The 21,845-nt window shown below is 38.5% G+C and overlaps 1 protein-coding gene across 12 annotated transcripts in view; it reads left to right on the forward strand.

Annotated features, from left to right (window-relative positions):
• NRXN1 (neurexin 1) overlaps positions 1-21,845 on the forward strand; it is a 1,175,924-nt gene that overhangs the window by 456,633 nt on the left and 697,446 nt on the right. For all 12 annotated transcript variants that reach the window (XM_075863167.1, XM_075863168.1, XM_075863178.1 and 9 more), the window contains one exon: positions 261-422. In XM_075863167.1, the coding sequence (XP_075719282.1) occupies positions 261-422 (162 nt within the window). The remainder of the gene's footprint in view (positions 1-260; positions 423-21,845) is intronic.

Genomic DNA, 21,845 nt, shown 5'->3' on the forward strand with positions numbered 1-21,845 from the left:
TACTAACACCATTTTTGTGTCTGCTAAATAACTGTTCAGTTGCTGTAGGGACAATACTGACACTAGTTCATTAATCAGACAACAGCTGAAATACAGTAGTTTAGATCCTTTTAGGGGAAGATGAAATCTAGATTCCAAGACCAAACTTCAAACAGACATGAAAATGGATTTCCAAACTAGGTTTCAAATCAGGCACATCCCAGAACTGCGGTATTTAGGTCTGAGTATAGCGTGTCCTTTCCCTGTGCTTTGTTATGTAGGTAACAATTTCAGTGGATGGGATTCTGACCACAACAGGCTACACTCAAGAAGACTACACCATGCTGGGTTCAGACGACTTTTTCTATGTTGGAGGTAGCCCTAGCACAGCTGACCTACCCGGGTCACCAGTCAGTAACAACTTTATGGGCTGTCTAAAGGAGGTAAGTGGATATTTTTGCACTATATTGCAGTTATAATATAGCAGTTAATTCATGCAGTCAGGCCACCATGACACTGGAGACGACCAGAAGAATCTTAATAGGCTCTTTGACATTTTTTTCTGATACATGGATTATTTTTTCCTATTCCATTTTTTGTTATGGTACTTCAATTATAAAACATGACTTTAAGTTCAGATCTGTGTCATAGGCTCTGTTAGGACCCTACTTTGCAGATTACATTGTTTTTTCCAGACAAAATAGCGCAGGATTCTGCGCTATGTAGTCTGGCAAAATGACGGACACCGTGACTGAGTTAATTAAAGTCAATGGGTTCCATCAGGCACTGTTGGTTTCGATCATATGACCGATCCGGTGGCTAAGGTTTTTCGTTTTTCCGCTCCTATGATGGAGCAAAACAACGGGAAGCCCTGACGCAGATGTAAACAGGACCAAATTTTGGATGCAAATTTTGCTGTTTTATTCTGTAATTTCAATACATGAAATTTGGGTTGGGAATATTGCTAGTGTCCCATTTCATGGAGAAATGTCACAGATTTATAATCATATCTAAATTTTGTCTTTAATATTATTTTGAGCAACAAGGAAGGGAAATGTGCAATTTCTGCACAACTAGATCTGTGTCTAGTTTTTATATAAAAATATGTATTTCTGCAAAATATAGTAGAGAAAAAAAGCACCAGACCAATCACAGATAATAAGTCATTTTTGCAGATGATAGTAAGGTATTCTATTGGATAGAAATTAAGAAGTTTTTTCAGCTGAACAGTATTGGCATTAATGTAGGCTACATGCACACGTTGCAGAATTTGGTGCAGAAAAGCTGCATCAAAACCGTACCTAATAGTGCGTTTTTTTGAATGTGTTTTTACGTAGGTACGGTTTTTACATTTTGAAGCGTTAAAAGGTGTGGTTTTAAGCTATGGATTTTGGTGTGTTTTTTTAAAATAAACTTGTCAGATACAATTCGCAAGCGGAAACGCAAGATAAATTTCCATTCTGCAGATTTTTTAAATACGCACCACCGGTCAATTTACGTGCGGGAAAATTCTCATGTACATTGCTGCTACTGTATTACGCTTTGGATTTGCCGCATGAATATACACGCAGCAAATCTGCATGTAATACGCATCGTGTGCATTTGGCCTTATAAAACCATATATAAAAAGTTGTCTTACTGTCCCTGGCTCGGTGGTGAAATCCTTACCTCTGCTATACTGAAAGGTCTCTTAAAATCAGCTCCCACTGAGTTTTTTGACACGTTTTTTGATGCGGAAACCGCGTTGGAAAACGCACAAAAAAAAAACTTCAGAAAATGCCTCCCATCGATAGGGCTCGTCGCTCACGGGAAAAAGAAGCGACATGCCCTATCTTCAGGCGTTTACGTCTCTGTCCTCCCATTGACATCAATGGGAGGCAGAGAAAGCGTATTTCGCAGCGTTTGCGGCCCGTGGCGCTCAGTGGCCGCGGGCGAAAAATGCAGCGAAAGTCGGCAGAATTTTGAGGCAGATTTTCTGTCTGCAAAAAACTCAGTGTGAATCCAGCCTTATATTGGAACATGTAACCTTTTCTAAATATTTGGAAGACTTGAGTAACAACTTACTTTACTAATGCAAACGACACATGACATCAGACACAATAGAAGATACTAGACTTTTAAAATCCTGTGGAGGTCTTAAAATGTTAGTGAAGTGAAGCCCCATGGTTGATGCCTAACAGGTCCATCAGCACAGCTATGGCCAATGACTGCACCTTAGCTACATGGTAGTCTAAACCGTAAAGGACGTCTTTATCCATTTCTCATGTTTTAACGCTGCAGCTCGGTGTGCACAGATTTGCTGCTGTATATAAACACAAGCTCACCAGGCAGTCAGTGTTACGCAGAGATTTGGTGCAGTCTTTTTTAACCAAAACCAGAAGTGGATCTAAAGCAAAGAAAAGGTGTATAGAAAAGACTGATGCATCTTTGGTGTCCACTCCTGTGTTTGTCTCAAAAAACTGAGCCAAAAACGGCATCAAAACGGAATCAAAACTTTGTGTGTGGTCCTGGCCATACACAGGGATTATTATTTGAAACTAAAGGAGCTCCAGTTCTGGGCCTTGGCTTGTCCCAATCTTGAGGGGGCATCCAAGTTTTTTATTTTTTTTATTTTTGATGATGACTTTTATGATTTTTTTTCATGGGAAAATCCCTTTAATTCTTAATGTATAAAATCGATCCTACTATGATATTTTCTAATATAAAATATTTCCATGTAACATTTTTTTGTACTAGTAATGTGCGCTAGCATTTAGTGTTATTCAGAGCATAAAAGTTTTATTTTATGTCCTTTAAAATTGTAGAGCACATCATTTTAATGCAGTGTCTGGTTTCCAACATTTAACATTCAAGGTATAAGAACGGTGTCTGGCAGAAAAGCAGGCTGTTCAGGCATGAAAGTATGCAATCTGAATAGCTGAGTAACTATAAAATATGGTTGTGTTATAGAACAAATGTAATTCTTGTATCTGTAGTACTGGAGCAAACCACACATCACTCCATGTAGGTAATGCATTGGGAGCCTCAACCAGACAGCGCTTTTAGTGTTTCTAAAATAAACTCATTCTTTTTTCATAATGAATAAATTCACCTGGTTAAATCAATGTTTAATGCCCTGTTCATATTCCATTAAGTGAACATATTTGGCGCTTGCACCTGAAAAGCTCACGCTGAACATAGCCATAGGCCCCCGTTCACCTGAGAAAGGCCAAGAGAGTGTCCCTTTGGCCTCTTTTTTTATTTTTTAATATATAGAAAATCACAGTAGACTGCGCTTTCCTATACAAGGGTCACCGCAAAAGAAGTATATGTTTTTTTAACATTGTGGCCAATGGGAGACATATGCCACTGTATGGCTATAGACTGGCATACGTCAGAGATTTACGTTGAAGGTATATTTCGAGGAAATACTCCTGACGTATACTCTACCTCCAACGTATTGCTCTGACGTGTCCTTTATTTATATAGCTTCACAGTACGCATAACACTAGTATAAAAAAGGGGACATACTATATGCAGTGTTCCCCTTTAAGCTTCTCTGTTACCTACTCTACTACCTTCTCTTCTACCTTCTCTACTACCTTCTCTGCTACCTTCTATGCTACCTTCTCTGCTACCTTCTCTACTACCTTCCCTACTACCTTCTCTGCTACCTTCTCTACTACCTTCTCTTCTACCTTCTTTACTACCTTCTCTGCTACCTTCTCTGATAGCTTCTCTACTAGCTTTTCTACTACCTTTCTCTTCTACCTTCTCTGCTACCTTCTTTACTACCAACCTAGGACAGCGATGATGCTGGCCTATGTGTGTCTGGAGGAAACAGCCTCATGCTGATAGGTCAGCATCAGAGGCTCTCTGCTAGCCCCACCCATTTAGAATCGCTGGCGGCCCAAACCTTCTACTACCTTCTCTGCTACCTTCTCTACTATCTTCTCTGCTACCTTCTCTGCTACCTTCTCTACTACCTTCTCTGCTACTTTCTCTACTACCTTCTCTGCTACCTTCTCTGCTACCTTCTCTACTACCTTCCCTGCTACCTTCTCTGCTACCTTCTATGCTACATTCTCTGCTACCTTTTCTACTACCTTCTCTGATACCTTCTCTGCTAACTTCTCTACTACCTTCCCTACTACCTTCTCTGCTACCTTCTCTGCTACCTTCTCTGCTACCTTCTCTTCTACCTTCTCTGCTACCTTCTCTGCTACCTTCTATGCTACCTTCTCTTCTACCTTCTCTACTACCTTCTCTGCTACCTTCTCTGCTACCTTCTCTACTACCTTCTCTGCTACTTCTCTACTACCTTCTCTGCTACTTTCTCTGCTACCTTCTCTGCTACCTTCTCTACTACCTTCTTTGCTACCTTCTCTGCTACCTTCTCTGCTACCTTCTCTGCTACCTTCTCTGCTACCTTCTCTACTACCTTCCCTGCTACCTTCTCTGCTACCTTCTATGCTACTTTCTCTGCTACCTTTTCTACTACCTTCTCTGATACTTTCTCTACTACCTTCTCTACTACCTTCTCTTCTACCTTCTCTGCTACCTTCTCTACTACCTTCTCTGCTACTTCTCTACTACCTTCTCTGCTACTTTCTCTGCTACCTTCTCTGCTAACTTCTCTACTACCTTCTCTGCTACCTTCTCTACTACCTTCTCTTCTACCTTCTCTACTACATTCTCTGCTACCTTCTCTGTTACCTTCTCTACTACCTTCCCTACTACCTTCTCTGCTACCTTCTCTACTACCTTCTCTTCTACCTTCTTTACTACCTTCTCTTCTACCTTCTCTACTACCTTCTCTGCTACCTTCTCTACTACCTTCTCTGCTACCTTCTCTACTACCTTCCCTACTACCTTCTCTGCTACCTTCTCTACTACCTTCTCTTCTACCTTATTTACTACCTTCTCTGCTACCTTCTTTACTACCTTCCCTACTACATTTCTCTTCTACCTTCTCTGCTACCTTCTCTACTACCAACCTAGGCCAGCGATGATGCTGGCCTAGGTGTGTCTGGAGGAAACAGCCTCATGCTGATAGGTCAGCATCAGAGGCTCTCTGCTAGCCCCGCCCATTGAGAATGGCTGGCTGCCCAAACCCACTTGGCTGGCCAGCGGTTCATTTACATATTGTTTAATAAATAGAGAGGGGGCAATATCTCAGCAACGGGGGGGGGGACGGGGCAGACACAGAGGTAAGGAACAAACACCGCTGGACTCACAGACACAGCGGCAATTATGTGAGGTCTAGTGTAGCAGCTAGTGACAGGTCCTCTTTAAGTAGTCAAAAATATTAAAGTTACAGATTAAATTTCTAACTTTTCTACTTCTGTTCTTTGTATTGCCTTTAGATATCCCAATACCTTTTACCTTGTCACTCTTAGGGTCCTTTTACAACAGCCAATATAGGCCACAAAAACGTGTGTTGATCAACGAGGCATCTCGTTGATCGGCGCTCGTTTTCTCCTTTCACAAGGAGTAGTGTAATGTAATCAGTAATGTATGGGGACAAGTGATCATTTCTACAATCGCTCATCCCTATGCACTTTACTCGCAGTAGAATACGATGATGACTTTGAGAATTTAATTTCGATAGCCTGAGCCCAACCATGTATTGATCATGATTAACTCTTTTTAATGACTTTTTAGTGACATTATACTACCGATGGTATTTTGTCAAAATATGTTTGTTTGTTTTTGTGTCCACTGTCTATTATTATTACTATATTATCATATAGCAACAACTGGCCGGGGATTTCTCATGCGGACAGACGTAGATTCATTTGTATTGATTTTTCCAGAGGAACATTCCTGATGAGCTGACAGCTTTTCATTACTAATGATTTCTTATACATTGTGATTAACAGATAGCGATTGTTTTACAAAGAGTGAAGCGCTATAGAAATTAGCAAATATTTTTTATTCATTATATTCTAGTTTGTCTAAGCATGTATTGCCTGTAAATCTCTCTATTTCTGATAGGATCATGCAACTAGATAATTTGTATACAGGGCTGCCAGATTCGATTTTGAAGGATTTAAGTTTGCCATATTGAATTTTAGCTATTTACATTTTTCCAGTGCCAGATGTGAAGTGGCAGTTTGATACTCCTCCATAGGAGTAAAGCTTTTTATACACTACATATTTTCCGAAGCGACCAATCGTCAACAAATAATCTTCAAAATTTTGATCTTCGGGTAACTTTAAATTAATGTTTATGGCCCACTTTAGTCACATATATTGTGTATGATCCGCTTCAGTAACTGGACATCAAATAGTACTGGTCTCAGTAAGATTATATGTACAAGCATACTTAAAGGAGAACTCATACACTGTGTTATGCCTAGTGCAGGGAGCAGTGTGTGAGTCAGGAAGAATACAGCCCTCTAAGGCCATGTTCCTTAAAGAAAATCACCCATACAATAACATTGCAACAAAGGAGGGACTGTTGCAAGTCGTACAAAATAAAATCTTTTATGTCTTTGGAAAAAAAATGTTTTTATTAGTGGTAATTGTATGCAACCTGTATGATGAATTTTGTTATTACTATATGCAAAGTAAGTACTCTTATATTTGTGGAATATAATTCTTCATCATAATAATCAACTGACCACAAACTTCTATGACAAAATTAATGATAATGAAAAAAAAAAAGCTGCCCAGATATGCAGGATACGATTTACCTAGAATATTGCAAACAAATAGAAATACTGCCTCAGCTTCGTCACCCTGGTATAAAAAAAAACATAAAATTAATAGTATTTCTACTAAAAATCTCAACAGGATAATAATATACCTTAGCTTGATTCATCCCACTCTTCATCTTTAAAAGATGGAGGTATAAAATGTGCAATAAATTTGCCTCTAATTTTAAAATGTGGGCTGTAAGGATGATAAAGGAATGGATATAAGCCGAGGCATTTTCTGAATTCCAAACTCATAAATATACTGTACAGTAAAACTGCCCACGCCAAAAGCAAAATGCATTATATTAAGACATTAATATAGAGTTAATAAAACATGGACCACACTTAGACGAAAATAAGTAAAATTTACTAGGTTTCATCATAATCTGGATTCTTAGTTAATAAATTTAAAAGCTCTTTTTGAAATTTGAACATTTAAAAAAAACGTCAGAATACAAAATTTCTGGAACTGCACTGCAAACTATGAGGTAGCCATGCTCTTTAATTAAGGCTGGGGCTAACCGGCAACATTTGGTCATGGGTCATAGGATTACCAAAATGTAACCTCAATGTTTCCCAATGGGAAACAAAATCGCGGATGACCTTGTGACTGCAAAAAACCCAACTATATCACCTTAGCATGTCACCCTAGCCTTAAAGGGGTTGTCCGAGATTTAATGACTTTGTGTTAATGCTTCTATGAAATGCTTGTAATGCTTGTTAATGCTTGTAAATATTAAATGTAAATACATTTGTAATATACTTACATTTTCTAAAGTGGCCCCGTTTCAAGATCGGCTTGTTCTGTTGTAACGCTCATGCGCGGCTCTTGAGATAACAGCAGGGACCGCAAGATCAGCAGGGGCCGCGCATGCGCATTACAGGCTGTGAAGCAGAAGAAGCCGATATACACCACGTCACAAGTGACGTGTCGTATACCTGGCAAAGAATTCAAGATCAACGAAGTGGCCAGAGCCAGTGCAGAGAGTGACGTCACACGTTAAGTTCCCCACGGCAGGATCTGGAAAAGGGGCCGCTTTGGAAAACGGGAGTATATTACAAATGTATTTACATTTATAAATTGCAAGCATTAACACAAAGTCATTAAATCTTGGACAACCCCTTTAAGGGCTTTTCCAAGATGACATTAGTTTGGTTCTGTGAAGTGGGACTCCCCCCATTGCTAAGAATAAAGAGTCAAAGGAACTCAACAATGTATCTGAACCTCTAGGAGACGTCCATTACTGGTAGCCCCCAGCAGAGTGCTGCATTACTTTTAGATGCACCATTGATTTTGATAGTACTGTGTCATATATAGACAGCAAAAACCATTTAACTACTGTACTGTACTATCTAATGTAGCTCTATGTCAGAAAGTCCTAATAACAGAGATCTCTAAGTTGCACCAAAGGGGGTTTGATTATAATACTTAATGTCAGGGTCCCAGCACCCCCAGCAAAATGAGGTGTCAGAAGATTTTGGATAATTCCTGACCGTCCACTTTTATATATTTTTTTTACATTACAGCCCAATTATTCCTCTGGCAGCACCCTTAAAATCAGTTATTTACAGCATTAGTTGTTGCTTGAGGTCCCAACTCAAATGTCTCTAAGGCATAATAAAAGTTTGCTAGAGCCAAGCTTTTCAGTATTATTCATAGATATAGTAGATACGACAATAATAGATGAAACATTTTTTGGGGAAATTTATGGTATTTACATTTAATGGACCAGTTTGAAAAATCTAAGCAAAACAATATTATATAATTTTATTTTTAACAATAGTAGAACTATGAAAAACATAATACATTGCACTTTTGTGCTAAACTTTTATATTTTAAAATGTGGTTTAAATTACTTTTTTTCTTTGAACCTTTAGCAAAAATTGTCAAGCATTTTGCAGAAAATTTAGCTATTGGCCCAACATTTCAATTTGTGTTTAAGTCGAAATAAAATAAAACTGCTTATTGATAAGTAACAAGCAAAATTCTATTCTGGGAACAGCTATCTCGAATACATTTTATTATACAGCTTATATTGTAAAAGTATATTATGGGATATTATGGGATCTTACAGTTTTAGCAGATAAAGGTTATTCATTGAATAATATAATGAAAAATATACTTTCTGCATCAATTCCTCATGGTTTTAAGATCTATGCTTGCTGTCATTCAATGGGAGTCTTCATTGTTAACTCATATATTTACAAAGACATGTTCATAAAGCTCAATCTTCCTCAGATATACATAATTTACTGCTTAATTAATTGTATCCCTCAATGGCGTTTGTCATAGATAAACATCTAGCACCATCTAGGCTGTCATAGCTTCTGCCATTACTACATTTTGGGGTAGAGGATTACATAGTTTGACTACACTAATTGTAAAGAACCCTTTCCTATATTGATGCCTCAATTTCCTCTTCTCCTCACATATCTAACTGGAATAAATAAATAATTTGCCGGTTTTTACTATCGACCACACATATTTATGCATTTTTTTAAGAGGGGCTATATTACATTTGGCTCACGGATTCTTATCTCCATTTCTACACCCTGAAATGTGATTTTCTTTTGCATCTGCTGCTTGACAGTGAGTGCATCTACTTAGCTTATCTGTACCCTAGTCCTTCTCTTGTGCTGTTATGCCCAGTTGTACTCCATTTAATTTAAACTATATGGCCAAGTATGTGAACACCCCTCCTAATTATAGAATTCAGGGGTTTCAGCCATACCTACGTATTACAAACAGGTGCCTAATATCAAGCACACAGTCATGATATCTCCACAGACAAACATTGGTAATTGTATGGATCAAACTGTAGAGCTCAGTGACTTTAAACCTGACACCATCTTAGGACGCCATCTTTGCCAACAGTCAGTTTGTGAAATTTCTGAACTCGCCCGGACAACTGTAAGTGCCATTATTGTGAAATCGAAGCATCTTGGAGTAACAACAGCCCAGCCAAAGAGCAGTAAACGTCGCAAACTCGCCATGTGCTGAAGTGCATGGCGCTTAAAAATCGCCTATCCTATGTTATATCACTCAGTACAGAGTTCCAAAGTGCCTCTGGAAGTGACATCAGCAGAACTGTGCCTCCAGAGCTTCATGAAATGTGTTTCCATTATCGAGCAATTGCACTCAAACCTATGGGTGCCCATACACATTAGATTAGATGATCGATAAGACCTGTAAATTATAGCTTAACTGGCCGACCATCTAATGTGTATGAGGGTGTCCCGACTATTCCCTAATGGTTGATGTCGGGGAATAGACAGATCTGGCATCTTGGATTTCAACATTCCTGATTCTTTGTTTTCACGGGAGTTATTTCATTGCCAAAGGTGTCTGGCAGTGGCTTATGCCCCTCTCCCCATTGAGAACACATGCATGATCGACTGAGCCGGGTGTGCATGTGTATGGAGGTATTGGCGTGTGCAAAGTCAAGTCTCAGCCGAAGTAGTATAAAGCACATCACCACATTATCGCCAGTAGAGCAAAGATCTCAAAAACTGTAAGAAATTGATACAAAAAGTAGATTGGAAAATTGTCTAACTTTTTATTATACAAATATTAACCTTTATTTGTTGCAATTCTAATACCCCTTTAATATATATGATGGTTTTCATTATTTTATTTGAGTCCAAAAATGTTCAAACATATTTTTTCACGCACCGTTACCCAATATACTTAATAAATTCTGAGTATAGAACTAGCATCTCAGATAAAAGGGATAGTTGTGGCACCAACAACAAAGCAAGCGGATTATTCGCAGTAAACTAAGTCAAGTGTGGGGTTTAGTACACTTGGAAGCTGAGATAGAAGATAAGAATGGTATATTCATGAAAAAGATAAACTGCACAGAAGAAAATGTACAGAAGAAGATGCCAAAAAGTAAGAATATAGAACTATTGATCAAGGGAAAGATTGTACTGACATTTTCAGCCGAAGAACCTTTAAAGAGCAGAGTTGCTCTTTGCAGTCAGATAAAGCCCTGACGGACAGGGAGTCTGCAAAAATAGTCAAGATACGTTTAAGGCACCACAAATCCATAGTTTTCCTTTGTCTACTTGTCTCACGCAAATGTTTAGAAATTAATGTGTTTACAGTTATAGCAAAGCTGACTTTATCATATGGCACATATTTTGCGAGATTGTGTTTCTATGCCATCTACTTAATCTTCTACTTCTATGTGTAATCTATGATATCCCGCAGGATTCCAGTGACCCCCTCCAGGTGCTTGTTATTCCCTTCATGAGCAATTGAGGCGCTAAAAGTGTAACATACTGATTTTGTGATAATTTAAAAAATTATGGAGATTCATCAAACCACCCCAATTTTTTTTTTTACTTTTTAAGATACAGCTTCTATGTGTGATGGATACATCGAAGCTGTATCTTGCGCTAAAACCCGAATCCGTCAGGTCAGCGGGACTAATGGCTTCGATGACAGCGTGTCTCTGACATGCAGGATCCAGCTGTTATCGAGCATAACTTAGATGTGATCGATAACAGATGGATCCTGCGTGTCAGAGACATGCAGGATTTGCTGTCACCAACGCCGTCCGTCCCGCTGACCTGGGATTCCATTTGGCTTTTCGTTTATCTGTTCCGTCAGAGGAAAAGATGAACCGAAAGACAAACAGAAAGTATTGTTTCCGTTTGCATTACCATTTATTTCAATGTTAGTTTTTGTTTCAGTTTGCCTCCTTTTCGCTAGGCTTTTGTTTTTTCATGGAAACAATAGCGCAGCACACTTTCCCTTCCCGGGCACAATGTACAGTTATATCAAATGTTGGTAAGGGGTTGAAGAGACAGTCTGCATCTTTGTTTCTATCATAAACTGGTTTGTTTTAATTGTAACATGAACGATGCAATATTACTATTCAATTAGAAGTTCTTAGCTTGGAAGTCCTTTCATTCTAGGATCCTCTTTAAGAAACCTGTGGTACAGCAATTCCCCGTTTCAGTGTTATGTTTAGAGCTGCTGTTAGCAGCGGGATTGTAACTCAATTGCCCTATGAATCCGTCAGCAGACTACAGGCTACTATATACAGGAGTTATTGCAATAAGCAATCATTCACATGGCTGTACCACATACATGTGGCCTGTACAGACGTTTTGTAATCACTCTGTGTGCCGCTCTATGCTGTCTTTATATGGAGGTGTTCTCCCCTAGAAACAATGCTCCATCGTTTATGAGATCTACAAGAAACAACAACAACCTTCATATACAGTCAAAGACATACAGGTACTGTAGGGCAACATACAGTCACCTGGTTGTGTGCATGAGCCCTTACAAAAGGGAATTTTATTTTTCAATAAACTTTTTTATTAAGCATTTTAATAAAATACAACATACAATGGCGCCTTAACATGAGGAATCCACATAAAAATCAAACAGCAACATAGATTACAAGGATATTGTCACATCTGAGCAAGGTACATAGAATAAAACGAGTCAATTGCATAGATATAAATTATATTCATATAATGCGAGCAACAAATATGTAGGTTAAGATAGATAGCAAAAGCTAACTCAAAGTATACATATTCCAAGGACACAGTATCAGCCATCAGGCAACTAGACCCAGTACCTGAGGTTGCAGAAGAGGAGGTGAAACCGGTGGTATCTTGAGTAAATATACTCCAAGACTTCCAGATTCTACTAAATCTATCTGTGGTGTGTGATCTAATGGCCCTTGATCTTTCCATTTGGTAAGAAAACTTAATTTGAGTGACTAATTCTGCTTTCAGTAAAGGATCAGAACCTTTCCATTTGCGGGCAATCATAAGTCTCGCAGCTAGGAGAATATGTGAGAGCACCGTCTGGTCATGATGTGGAACCTGTTCCAACCCCGGAAAGCACAGGGCTTATCCAGGAGTAGCCTACAAAAGAGAATTTCTGTAAAAACACAATGGTCCACTGTCTCAGCACGATACTGAGCACCAGTCTCTTATGACATAGCATACTCTAGCATCCTTGCGTCTTTGTGGAAATGTTGCAGACAGCAACATGTTAGGAGCAGCTGGTGGAGCTTTAAATTAGCCTCCAAGGGATTGTTGATGAGCAAATATATTATTAGGCTCCTTAGAGTAATTTGCCAGGATTCACTAAGCTGAAGTAAGGGTTATTGCACATAGAAGTGCGATGATAATTAGCATTTGAGGTTTTAATACCTATGTAATAGCATCAAAGAAAAGGTAGTATGCTTTTATTTTTCTTTATTCTCCACATTTTATCTCTTAAGATGTCTATATCATTTTTGAAAAGTATGTTGTACATCACAGAATGATATAATCAAAATTAGTTGCTTGTTGGCAGTGGAGAAGTTATTTGAAACAGGGAGACTCCCTGCTAAAGAAAGTAAAAAAAGCCCAACATTTTTCAACTACATAATTGATAAGAAACTTAAATGGACACTACACTTTGTAACAACATATACTAATGTAATAGTATACCTGATATAAAACAACTTTGTCTTTTACCTACTGTTAAAATGTAGTTGTTTTATCCATTAAAATTCTGTGTGAAGTTACTGCCACTGGGTTTCTCCCTTCCTGTAATCGGCTGTCCACCCATTGTTGTCAAGCATTGGCCATCCCTGGTTACTATGGAGAAGAGAGGGGGGAACAGGAGCAGAGAACAGAGAGAGTGTGACTCAGAAACACACGCTGCATGTAAGTCTATGGATGGGTGAGCAGGGGGAGGAGGCAGGAGCAGAAACACACAGACGCGATTGTAAAATTTCTATGTCACACCAGTGCTGGATTCTCATATACACTACTGATTACTGCTGTATGATCTCCTCCATGCTGCTGCAGCTTATATATATATATATATATATATATATATATATATATATATGTGATAGATAGAAAACGGAGAGCAGGATTCTCTTCTATGTGTGCTGTGTATAGAAGGCATGATAGCAGTTAGGCTCCGCACACTAGTTCAGAGACAACTGAGAATTAGAGATATTACCCACAGAGGGGAAACTGCTAACTAATGCAGGATACAAGTCATTTAATGGCCAGAATTATTGCTATTCCTCGTGTACACACATATGACAGCTTATTCTGAAAAGTCACCTGAAAAACTGGAAGCGTTGGCTCTCTCAGCAATAATCTGGGTGTAATAGTGGTGAAGAAAAGTCCAATCTATTAAATGGCTTCTCTACTTTACACAGGAAAATTCAATGACAGATGTCATGATTAGGGATAAAGTAAATTCTCCAATAAATGTCACCTGCTTATCCCATCAAGAAGTGCAGCGCCTTAAAAACGCTAAAATAGAGAATTCACTGAGTCCAGTAAGCATACACCACCGAATTCTGCAGGAATTAAGTACCGTGATAGACAGACCCTTATTTCTAATATTTTGGGATTCTATAATGACAGATTCCGTTTCACAGGAACAAATGTGGTGTTAATATTCAAAAAAGGGTCAAAAAGTTAGCCCGGAAACTATAGGCCTGAAAGTTCTATTATGCCTAAAATATTTGAAGGTTTTCAGAGATGCTATTCTGGAGAATCTCAATGAACTTAACCTTATAGCTCAGCATCAGCATGGGCTTATGAGGCATCGATGCTGAAAGACTAATCTGATCAGCTTCTATGGGAAGGTAAGTTCTAGACTAGACCGGGTGAGTCATTGAATGTCATATATTTAGATTTTTCTAAAGCATTTGATACTCACATAAAAGGTTGGTACACAAAATGAGAATGCTGGGACTGGGGGAGAATGGGTGTAAGTGGGCAAGTAACTGGCTGAGGCCGAATTCAGATGACCGTGTATACATCCGTGTGACGGCTGTTAAAACAATGGCCGTCACACGGACACTTGTTGTTATGGAATCACTGGTTACACAATTCCCAAAAGGCTGCTGGAGACTGTCGGGAGTAAGCGTGCAAATAAAACCACATCCCCAAATCCGTCACAACTCTGCTCGACAGAATCTAAGGCTACTCTTAGGTATTCGCCAGAGCCCACCGCAAGGCGGGATAGTTTTTGTTGCACAGAACCCAGGTTGTTCTAACAGAGTTCAGTTTTGGATAAGAGGTGCAATGCAGGCTATACCTGAATACGTAACCAGACAGACAGAGGGTAAACAGAAAGTCCAAAACAGAGCTAGTGGAAATCAGGTACAGCAGAGGTCAGAACCAGCCGGGAGCAGATAATCAAAATCGGTAAACAAGGGGTTAATAAGAGACAAGCCGAGGTCAGTTTCCAAGAAGTCCAGAAGTTTAGGGCACAGGATAAGTGAGAGCTTGATCACCAAACCTAAGAAAGGTGAAAAGTTCACAAGCAAAGAAAGACGGAGGAGACCAGGTATAAATACCCCACTCTACACCTGACAGGAAGAACACAGAGAAGTGGGATAGGCTCAGTAAGTAAACAGAACCGCCCAGAAGCTAGATCAGTAGTCATAGCGCTCCTTTAACAGACGCTTCCTAACACATGTATTTCAAAGAGGCCATACACACGGCTGTTGTTTCAACGGACCGTGTCAAGGGTCCGTTGAAAAATAGAACATGTCCTATATTGTTCCGTTTTCACGGATCCCTCAATAGACTCAAGTCTATGGGCATCCGTGAAAATGGGACCCACACGGGGGCAACTCGGACGTGAAAAATATTTCACATCCGAGTTTCCGCATGTTCATCTGAATTCGTCCTTAGTGATAGAAAACAGAGGGAGGTTATTAACAGTATATACTCAGATTGGGTCACCGTTACTAGTTGGGTACCACAGGCAGCAGTATTGTGCCCTCTTCTGTTTGATTTATTTTTTAATGACCTTGTGGAGGTCTTACGGAGTATAACTTTAAAAATTGGAAATGATATTAAGCTCTGTAAGGTAATCAACACAGAGGAAGATAGTATAATATTGCAGAGGAATTTTAGTAAACTGGAGGTGTGGGCAGAGAAATTGAAAATTAAGTCTAATGTGGATAAGACATTCTGCAATTATGTTTTAAATAGTAAAATACTGGAAAACTGCCACTGCAGCTGCTGCCAAGGCAAATAAAATTATTGGATGCATGAAAAGAGGTATAGCAGTTTTTAGCAAAAATAAATCTTGCTATAAAGTCCCTTCGTCTTCGCCGGGCCCCATGACCGCTCTTACTTAACCCCTTCCCCACCCATGATGTGCCGGCACATCATGGAGCAGGAAGGGGATGATGTTTGGAGCGGGCTCACGCGCCGAGCCCGCTCCATACACTGCAGGTGTCAGATGTGTTTTACGGCTGACACTCTGCTCTAACGGCCAGGAACAGCGATGGTGCTATCAATAGTGACCGCTGCATTTATAAGGGACATCCCATAAATGTCAGATAGATGCGGGTCCCAGATCTGGGACCCGCACTTATCTCTAGAACGGGGACCCCTAAACCCTGTTCTACGCTGTCTCCCGGCCACTTCCTGGTTAGGTGATCGTGAGTTATGGAAATAGCCGAGGGTTCGCTGAGCTACGCTGTTTCCGGAACTCTCATAGAAGTGAATGGGACTTACGTTAACAGTGTAGCACCGCGAGCTACGCTGTTTCCGGAACTCGGTAGCTCCGAAAACAGCGTACATGGTCGAGTTATGGAAACAGTGTAACTCGCTGAGCTATGCTGTTTCCGTAACTCCCATAGAACTGAATAGTAGTTAGGGAAACAGCGTAGCATGCTACGCTGCTTCTGTAACTGCCATTAGTTCTAAGAAATTTGGGTATTAATATATTATTCTACACCCTGAAAAGCACACGAGGGAGCATCCTCTATGTCTAGAGGAAAGAAGGTTTGACCATAATCAGACCGGGCTTCTTTACTGTTGAGCAGTAAGACGAAGGAACTCGCTGCCACAGGATGTTGTGATGGTTAATTAATTGATTCAGTTTGTTTAAATCTCTGGAAATATGCTTTAAATACACATATTAGGCTGATATATATAATCTGATTGTCCAGTTGTCTGTAATCACATAATGCTCTTATTCACAACCATAGTTTGTTTGTTTTTTACTTACACTGGGATAATACACATTATTTCTTCACGTTGCTTTATAAATGTACTACTTTATGATTTCCTCAACCACTCTTGTACCATGAACACACATTGATTGAATATTTTCCTAATCATGTATTACTAAATTAATCTAATTGCCACAGTATTCATCATCTCCAAGTTATCACACAGCTCCTCCAGGCACGACTTGTTATTTGTGAACGTGAGAAAATATGGCATTTATCAGAAGCAGCATGTAGATGACAGATTCAGAAAAATATTTCTTTGTTCTTAGATATTTAAGAAGAGACTGATATAATCACTAAGAATTTATGTCACAACTGAGTCCTCAATAGATAATACAGTCGGATCATTAACGTGAAGTATAATTAGTATTTCCATGGGCTCAATACAGATGTTTAGAAAGGCAACAAATGACTTGAAGAACAGTAGAAGTTCTCGACTTGAGTCCTTTAAAACAGTACAGATGTGAACTTCCTTACCTTTCCTCTTATCTCAACATATCCCGAGATGTGTGGTAAGAGATGACCAGCTTTGATACCATGATAATCTGTCCGGAGATGTCTATGCTATATGGGTCTATGTGTGGCCACCCAGTGGTTGTGATGTGGGTTGCAGCCTGTCAAGGGTTTTACTAGCATGTCGCGATATTTCATTGAAATGGTTTTGTGATAAATTGGACTCCTTACCCAAATTCAAGCAAAGGAAAGGGTGAACACAACTGTATATACGTTATACAGATGATTCCGACTGCGTGGAGGATTTATATATTGTTTAGATGAAGAATATTGCCTGGAGGATAGATGATGAATGAAATCTGTATTTCCACATTAGAAGTTTATTGTGTATCTTCCCTTTTTTTGACTGCCGTTGGAATTCCCCTTTAAAATAATCATTGTTGTTATTTGAATAAGCAGACATAAGGGTACAATGTTCAAAGGTCAGGCAGAGGTAGGTATATCCACTAGAAGGGATGGATTGCTTTCAGACAATGTATAAGGGCAGGTTGAACTGACTCTAATCTATTATCTAAAAGTCTAGTACAATGAAGCTCCGAGCTTTGCGGGACTGCAGGGATACTTACTGTTTTGCATTGACCTGTATTTATTTAATATGCAGAACTTTCACTTATATATTAGGAAATTTTATATTCAGCAATTCACTGATCTTCCAAATAACTCCATTTGCAAGCAGTAAGCATTTGTATATTAGAAGGGAGCAGAGATGGGGAAATCATATTCTTGCGGCTGTTCTGTCCGCTGCTGTGAATAGAAATAATACAGGCTATCAGGACATTATGACAGCACTAGACATGAGTGACTCAATTCTACACAATTCCAATTCAGTTTGAATTTCCCAAAAGTTCCATATTCAGTGTACCCTGAAGCTTTTGGGGTTTGCGGCGCACAAATTGCGGTAAAATGGCTTCCCTGACAAGCTTCATCCACTATTTTATAGATTAGAAAAAGGATCACACAACCTTTAGGTGGTTTTCACAATGTTTAAGCAAATATATATGTTATAGGACCGTAAAGAAGCTTCTGGACACCTACAGTGTCTCATCCCTAAGCAGCACAAGCGAAGATCAACTGAAAATAACACATGGCTGATGCTGTGAATAGAAATAATACAGGCTATCAGGACATTATGACAGCACTAGACATGAGTGACTCAATTCTACACAATTCAAATTCAGTTTGAATTTCCCAAAAGTTCCATATTCAGCGTACCCTGAAGCTTTTGGGGTTTGCGGCGCACAAATTGCGGTAAAATGGCTTCCCCTGACAAGCTTCATCCACTATTTTATAGATTAGAAAAAGGATCACACAACCTTTAGGTGGTTTTCACAATGTTTAAGCAAATATATATGTTATAGGACCGTAGAGAAGCTTCTGGACACCTACAGTGTCTCATCCCTAAGCAGCACAAGCGAAGATCAACTGAAAATAACACATGGCTGATGCTCTTTCACCCTGGAAATGGATGACTAATGGGGTCTGCCAGTGGGCATACCCATTAGATTGTTGTAAGATCCAACTGAAAAAGTTGAATATTTGGACAAAACCCTAGTGTGTATGGAAAGCTAAGATGTTCATTTTTATTTTGCCTAAATATCCTAGGTTTCCATAACCTGCAATAGATAATTCTGTCCAGAATGTTGGTTAATAGGTAAGATTAGTCAAGACAAACTGAATGCCCTATATAGTCCATCCTTTTGTGGACTATTATTCTATACTTCGTGGTTATAGCTGATCATATATTCATGAGGAGTGATAGCGTGGTTATGGTAAATGAATCTATTCTGAGGAGCAGACCAAGTGGAAATGGTAAATATCCAGCTTTGTATTGTATTCTTTCGAGTATGTAAAATCCATTTACTTCTGTCAATAGAGCAACACACATATAGGAAAAGTTTTACCACCGTGCACAGAATTTCTCCCACTTGCTTATAATTATTTGACTTTTTCAGTCTGCTAGATATCAATTTTACTTCTCAGTCCCATAATTTACTCCCACTAAGTAAATCAGTGGTTATTTTATATAATCTCTATATCTTGTATTACTCAGATAGCTGTGCATTGTAATCATCTGACATGCCGCCTAGTTCCCTGCTCTGTGATGGATTGATTTTGCATTTTGTGATAGTGGAAGCAATTATTATTTCTGACTTGTAAGAATGACATCATCATTGTAGCCACAGGGACTGAATTTGAGGATCTATAAAGTCAATACTTGTTACGTTCAGAATATTATATGATTTTGTTTGTTTATTAGTTATATGCGTTTGTTGTATCAAGGACTACAACTGGTCTACAGTAATCAAATCTACATACATATCCACTCAATGGTTTTGCAGTTATGGGTATACACCGAATGTGAGTGTATGTTTTTCTTCCTATATATAGATACAAACATAGGTCTGATAATAAATAAATAGCTTTCATTATTGGATCAGTTGTTTTAATTGGGCACTGTAGTTTTTTGCAAATATTTTTATAAGAACTTGACACATTCAGATAAATGGCAGATTATGTAATAGATGGATAGGTCTGCTCTTGGTTAGCAGTTCTAGCTGATAGAGGGGAGTCCCAAGCGGGGGACCCTCCTTTATGTCATCTATATACCTTAATGCTGGAAATGGGTTGTCTTCATGCGACAACCCCTTTAGTGTAAGCACAGTATGGCAGAAAACAAGTTAATTTGGACCAATCAAATTTTTAGTATGCATTAATTTTTTATATTGTGATTTTCTGTTTGTGTTCTGGGCAGACCATAAATAAATGACTTACAAATTGCTTACAGTTCATTACTTATTAGTTAAGGACTTTGTCACGTCACCAATTGGATTTCCTATACCCTCGTCACCTAGTCATGTCTATGAATCTAATATATGTATATTGATTTCTATTAAAGTAGTTGTACTCTATAAAATGTACTAGAATCATCAGTCCATGAGCTAAACTTAAAGGGATTTAGGGTCTGGTTTAGAAAACATACTTTCAAATACCTTTTTCGGGTATTCTTATTTAATAGAGGGGAGTCTCTCATTCAAGAATTCCATCGATTAGCACTAGTGGAGAGCAGTTACACAGAGCATCTCTTTCTCTGGGGGACCTAGTAAGACTGCTCATAACAAAAACAGTGGATTTATGGATTTCGATTGGGGGGTGTAATGCTTCATTTCCCCTGTGGTGGCGGTAGAAGAATATTGAACGCTAAGGTTACCCCATAGATTATAGTTGATCGCTGAAGTTTCCAGCAGTAGGATACCTTGTAATAGACTTATTTTCTAACAAAACATGCCCTTCTAATAAAAAGTGATTGTCAAAAGTGGTCAACTTCTTTAGGGCAAACAGAATTTTTATACGTTAATTAATAATTCCTTTAATATATTCAAGCATTCTAAAATAAAAATCTCCTTTCTGCTGACCTTATTTGACATGTAGCCATTGCATGACACAGTCTGAGCAGGAAAAGAGACACCTCGTGTTATGATAATATTCATATGAACATTTTAGCTTTACAGTAGATTGCTCAACAATGGAGCAGATGGATTTCTTCCACTGCTGTAACTCTGTTTGTTTCCATCAGCGTCTTCCAAAAGGTAAAACATTTTAATTTGCTTTCTTTGTGTTTATTTTCTCTCTTGATTATTTTTTTTTTAGAAGAGATATAGCAGTTATTAAATGGCTGAATGTGTATTCTTTTTTATGTATCCTTATATTCTAGAGCATAAACCAGCTCCTGTAGTACAAAATACTAAATTGATACAATTTATCAGATCCTCAGTTTGTCTACTGGGTAGACCGCCCCCGAATTATACATTACTGGAAAATGAATTAATATGTCAAATTTGCCTTAGAGCAAGACTACATATTGTGGAAAAGTATCCAATTATCATTGTTTGTCGCTGCATACAGAATAAATAAAGCATGGTTTATTTTGTGCTCAGCAAGCCTACAGCATGACACATCTTGAACTGTTACAACATGGCATCCAGGAGATACTACTGTGTGTGGAAATCTATTTTGGAATTCCATTAACACTTTCTAGACTATATATATATATATATATATATATATATATATATATATATATATATAGATAGATAGATAGATAGATATACATATCTATATATACACTACTGTTCAAAAGTTTAGGGTCACTTAGAAATGTCCTTATTTTTGAAAGAAAGGCACAGTTTTTTTCAATGAAGATAACATTAAATTAATCGGAAATACACTCTATACATTGTTAATGTGCTAAATGACTATTGTAGCGTCAAACGTCTGGTTTTTAATGCAATATCTAGATAGGTGTATAGAGCCCCATTTCCAGCAACCATCACTCCAGTGTTCTAATGGTACATTGTGTTTGCTAACTGTGTTAGAAGGCTAATGGATGATTAGAAAACACTTAAAAACCCTTGTGCAATTATGTTAGCACCGCTGTAAACAGTTTTGCTGTTTAGAGGAGCTATAAAACTGACCTTCCTTTAAGCTAGTTGAGAATCTGGAGCATTACATTTGTGGGTTCGATTAAACTCTCAAAATGGCTAGAAAAAGAGAGCTTTCATGTGAAACTCGACAGTCTATTCTTGTTCTTAGAAATGAAGGTTATTCCATGCGAGAAATTGCCAAGAAACTGAAGATTTCCTACAACGGTGTGTACTACTCC

The sequence above is a fragment of the Rhinoderma darwinii genome, chromosome 4, assembly GCF_050947455.1.
Source record: "Rhinoderma darwinii isolate aRhiDar2 chromosome 4, aRhiDar2.hap1, whole genome shotgun sequence".
Taxonomy (NCBI): domain Eukaryota; kingdom Metazoa; phylum Chordata; class Amphibia; order Anura; family Rhinodermatidae; genus Rhinoderma; species Rhinoderma darwinii.